Raw genomic sequence first — 5248 nt, 5'->3', positions numbered from 1 at the left:
TGGGACAAATTTTCAACTGGTGTAAATCAGTATACATCCATAACTTTGATGGAATTAAGATGATCTGCATTAAATTCTATGTATTCCTTCTGCATGTCAGATTTCCCTAGCAAAACCTATTACAGCCTATATTGGCCATAGTCAAGTTTCAGTTGTTATAGTCTGTAAGTTCCTTTCACAGCAAGAAGGAAAGAAGTATTCCTCCTCCCCCATATCTAATGAAGATGCACAGTGGGTTTTGATGTTTTGGAGTGAGGTTTTATGCATGTCTTGGGGATTTTTTGTTCAGTTTTGTGTTTTTCTGAGGGTGGTTTGGTTTATTTTTTAAGTATTCAATATAGTTAGCACCAAAATTTCTTTTTTCAGGGTCACAGTAGACTACATTCTTCGGCACTTCACTCAAACAAAAATTAGTATTTTTGAGTAGTTGATCTAACAGGCTTGTGACTCCAACTTACTTACAAAGAACTTCAAAAGAAATTATGCCCTTGTCCCTTAACATGATCAGGTTTTGATAGGGTGTTTTTCATGAGTTCGTAATTTCAGAATGAGAGCAATACCTGATTTTCAACAGCAGAGAGAAATTCTTCCGGTGTTACTTATCAACATAACTGAATAATGGAGTATTTCGGTGGCGGCCTTTGTGTAATCACCACATGCCCTGGTCACTGTGCTTCAGAGGAAATTAGAAGACATTTTCTTTTCATACCTATCTCCAGCCAATTTCCTCACCCTTCTCTCTTTTACACATGAGCACTTTTAAGTGGTGTAAATTACACTCTTTCCCCCCTTCATTTTAGATTTTCTTCCCCAGCCCCCCTACCCTTACGATACTTTGCCTTCTCATCAGAGAATAGAAGGGAAATTATCCAGTGGCATTTTATATTAATTTTATCATTAGTCACTACTAGTTAATTTATGTATTTATGCAAATTTATGTCTAAAGCAATTGTTCTTTAATCAGCTCACATATACCTGCAAAACTTAAGTTTCCAATAGCAAATTAAATAAAACTCTTTCAGTGACCACTTGCATATTTGCAGGCAAAGTCCAGTTGTGTGAACATACCTAGACAAATGCACATGAACACATCTCCATGCAGAAAGCTGCCATTCTGCTTACAGAACTTTATCAAAAAATAACCATAAAAAAGAATTCCTACAAAAAAGCAAATTTACACAACTTGAGGCCAGAGCCTCAAGTGATACGAAGGTTGTGTTCATTTACACATGAGGTGGAAGTGGTCCAATTTGCATCGACAAACAATATGTATCAGACTTGTCCATCCACAACCAGCACATAGAATGGGAATGTCCTTTGCTTGCAAAGTCAAGTTTAAAGGGTGATGCTTCTGCTGGTAGAAATTCATCCTATCTCAAAGCCCCACTACAGCTGGTGAAAAACAGTGAGTCTTACCTTTTAACATTTAAAAAAAAAAAAAAAAAAAAAAATCTATTTTACCTTGAGTGTGCTGCATTACAGCAAAGACAAGGAGAGTTAGAAGTGTCTGAGCACAGTGCAGACTAATCACCATGTCATTCAAAAAGTGACCTAAACCTTTAAATGCCTTTTTGCATGCCACAGTCATTAAAACACACCACCTGCTTTCCGATACCAGTTGAAACAAAGGAAAACCGGGAGTACCAGAACCTGCCGTACTCGAGTCTGTGGGAGAGCAGTGAGCACCACAACAACAGCAGCAGCAGCAACAGCAAGGGAAAAAAATCCTCATTTATAACCAGTGACAACTAAAACCTATGAAGTTTTTAAAAGAATGTGATTGTTGTCAAAAGGAATTGGGTACAACAATGCTGCGTTCAGCTCTGGTTCCACTCAAAGCCGTGGCTGAGGGGCTCTGGGAAAGCTGCTGGAAGGCTGGTGGGCACAGACCAGCAAGAAAGTGAATTTTGCATACTGTACGGATCATCGCTCAGTTCAGGGCAGTCATATTGAATCTGTGATCAACCAATTGTGCTTCATGAAACCGTCAGCCCTCATTTATGTCTAGCTGTTTTCTTCTGTCCTGCTGTAAACAAGCTCTGCTCTGAGCTGTCTCCCTACCCTTATCTGCTTACCAAGATCACACAGACAGACCTCATCAGCAGCCTTAGAGTTAAAGTTAAAGTTACTGCTTCCAGACAGCAGTCCCCACGCAAGCTGGAAGTCAAAAAGAAGAGCAACTTTGGAATGACAGAATTTTAGTTCCTTTTAGGAAATGCATACCTTGGATTCATACACATACTGGCATGTTATGTCTCTTTCATGAAATTAAATTAGGTGTTCCTAATATGAACAACTGTTTCTAACATCAGCAAACTAGCTCAGCAGATTCATCCACGGTTTTGTTTGTGGGTTGGTTGTTTTGGATTTTTTCCTTTGGGGCCTTGTTTGAATACAGCCAAAAGAGAAGTAGCTGGAAATATTGTCAATCTGGTAGGGCTCCAAGAACCTAATAATGCCTGAAATGCTCTAAGGAATGTAATGATGGTAAACAGGAGCAGGTATGTTGGCTTCTGTTCTCATTCACTTCAGCAAGAGCATTAGCCTTTCAACATAAAGCAGAGCACAGTTTTCAAAGAATGGTCCTCTTGCATAAAAAGGGATGGAGCCTTACTAAAAACATATTCCTCTGTGAACGCACGCACACACACACAAATGCGTTAGTTGGTATTTACAGCATTTAATTCTTGCAACCAGCTGCTAAGTCCCTGTTAAGGCTTTCCTTCATGCAGCTGGAGCTGGAACCTTTTCCCTTCTCCTAGCCTATTACTTTGTCTATTTAAGGGATGGCAGCCAAAGAGAAACAGCTTGTAATTTGCACCTGTCTGCTTTAAGCACTCCATGTTAGATTTTGCAGAGAGCAAACTCTTCATTGCTAATGAGAATGACACTTAATAGGGTCAAACATATTTTTTTAGCTGACTCTGCAGCAATTAAAGAAACAAATAAATAAATACCCACTTCGTTTAAGCCTGTTCTAGCTGGAGAACGAGGCTAAAGGAAAAGCCTCGTCAAAAAAGAGAGCTCAGTGTGTAGGTGGAAGAAGTAACCCCATGTGCCTATGAAATAATACTGGGCACAGCTAGGCATGACTGAACCTGTACACTGCCCATGTAGGAGCACACGCAGGAGATCTTTTACCACTTCTCCTATAAAATGCAGAATTGTTTCAGAAAACAACCATGTGCAAAGAATCCTTCTGAATTTCTGCATACTGAGCTGACTTTTGAGGACTCGCAGTATTCTTTGCTACCTACAGGGCTATGAGAAAGTTGTTCTCTGAGAATTAAAATGAAATGCATGCTTCACTTCTGATCCAGAGGCATGCAAGCATTGCCATGCAGAGATGCACTAGCTGGAGTGTAAAGCAGTGAAGGTGTACATCAAGAACATAAACCATGTGTGATCTTTCAGCTTTACAGAAACTACCTCAGCATGTTTGCTACTTGATAAAAAACAAGCATGGCGCTTTTAGTCAACTGTGATATCATTTGCAATTGCATTGAAAGAAACAATTTACTGGCATATTTGTTTAGTTACTAAAAAGTAGTCTTTCTTACTTGCTCTTAAAATAGAAAAGCCCTCAAAAACCTCAAGCTACAGAGCTGATGACAAGAACAGAAATGCCGGGGGGGGGGAGGGCGGAAAAATAGAAGGGAAATAGAGTAAAACATACAATATATTAAAAAAAACACTGGTGCTGCATTTTGATTTCATAAATTGTCCCTATTTGTACTTCCTGCTTAAACAATAACTAACATAATGATGGGTTAAATGAAGTTGAGATTGTCACAAACATGGCCTCACTAGTAATTAATGTAGTTTAATATGGTTGTTGGCACACATCTCACATGACAGATAATGTTCCAACATGTCACTGATAGGACCTTTCAGCACAGCTTTAGGAGATCTACCAGGCATTGCTGAGGTTGGTTAGGTCAAAGGGTTGAACCATGTGTAATTCAGAACAGAGGAGGTCCCACGGTCACTCCACAAAAACAATTACACTACTTATTTCACTCCATCCCTTGCCCGAAATTCACAAGCCTCACAGTTTCAGCGCAGTCAATCTCTCTCTGCCCTGGGGCTATGAGCCACATGAAAATATGTGGTGCTGTGTTTATAAATCTAATCAAAAATAGAAACAGTAGACAAGCACAATGAGGTCCTACTATGGATCATGGGAATTCTCTAAATTCTGAAGGCACTTTTGTTTAACTTCTGTGGGCCTTCTCCTACCATTACATTGTCTCATACTCTCGTTAATCATCCCCTTGACTTGTCAATGATATAAAGGAGCCTACACGTCTGCTGACTTCCCTCCCATCACACTACAAATAATATTATGAAATAGCAATGCGAGGAATAGCCCCTTCAAATTTTCTGTTTTAAAGTGTGTTTTTTCTTCACTTACCTCTTCCTCCATGCCAGCCTGCCCTTTCTCAGACCTGTGACAGAAAATGCTTCCTCCTGCAATGAAGAAGAGAGAGCACACCTGAATTTTCAGTCTGCACACAGCCATTAATACCCTTAGGTTTAAGACACAGAGTTGCAGAGCACCAGCCTAGAAACCCGCCAGGGTGGGGGGGTCTTCTCCTGCTGCAGTCCCTGCTCCTGCCTTGCCAAGGAGCAAAAGGAGGATATAGGGCTGTTCTTTCCTTCATTTTTTTGAAAACAAATTTCCATCTGATCATATTAAAAAATAGCTAGCAAAGATAAACAAGAAAAATGTCATTTAAGCTCAGGTGAAACAACACCAAAGATGTGGTTTAGAGTAGAAGTAACGCAGAAGTAATTCCTACCCCCAGACACTAACTACTAAAATGACACAGTTTGCTGTGGAACACATCTAACCTGAAGATTACAATACCAAAGCTGCCAGATTTAGGAATGTTTTTGTGATCCAGCATTTAAGTGGGTCCCACTTGTGCCTCTCTCTCTGTGTGGGGATCTCCATTAGAAGGAAGGAAATTCTCCTCTGCTCTGAGGTTATAACCATTCAGCAAACATACAATAACTTTACAAGTTTTATATCACACCAGCAAAAATGCCTCGATTTTGTACCAGTTGCTTTTGTCTCTGTGTGGGAAACAAAAATTATTCATTCAAAACGGCTAGACGGGTCGCCCCACGCTCATTGAAATCAATGACAAAACTCAGTCTGACTCCACAGTTGCAGGACCTGAACTTCAATGAATAGCAACCTTCTTCCTTTGCCAGCTTTTCCCTTATGCATTTATACAAACAC

At 39.9% G+C, this 5248-nt stretch overlaps 1 protein-coding gene across 1 annotated transcript in view; it reads right to left on the bottom strand.

The window, feature by feature from the left end:
- LOC104362639 overlaps nucleotides 1–4466 on the bottom strand; it is a 164690-nt gene extending 160224 nt beyond the window's left edge. Inside the window, exon 1 of the mRNA XM_032991935.2 lies at nucleotides 4415–4466. Coding sequence (XP_032847826.1) covers nucleotides 4415–4426 — 12 coding nt within the window. The 5' untranslated portion in view covers nucleotides 4427–4466. The remainder of the gene's footprint in view (nucleotides 1–4414) is intronic.
- Between the last annotated feature and the right edge of the window lie 782 nt (nucleotides 4467–5248).

The sequence above is a fragment of the Tyto alba genome, unplaced genomic scaffold, assembly GCF_018691265.1.
Source record: "Tyto alba isolate M040663 unplaced genomic scaffold, T.alba_DEE_v4.0 Super-Scaffold_48, whole genome shotgun sequence".
Taxonomy (NCBI): domain Eukaryota; kingdom Metazoa; phylum Chordata; class Aves; order Strigiformes; family Tytonidae; genus Tyto; species Tyto alba.
This window is presented reverse-complemented; position numbering and strand designations above follow the sequence as displayed.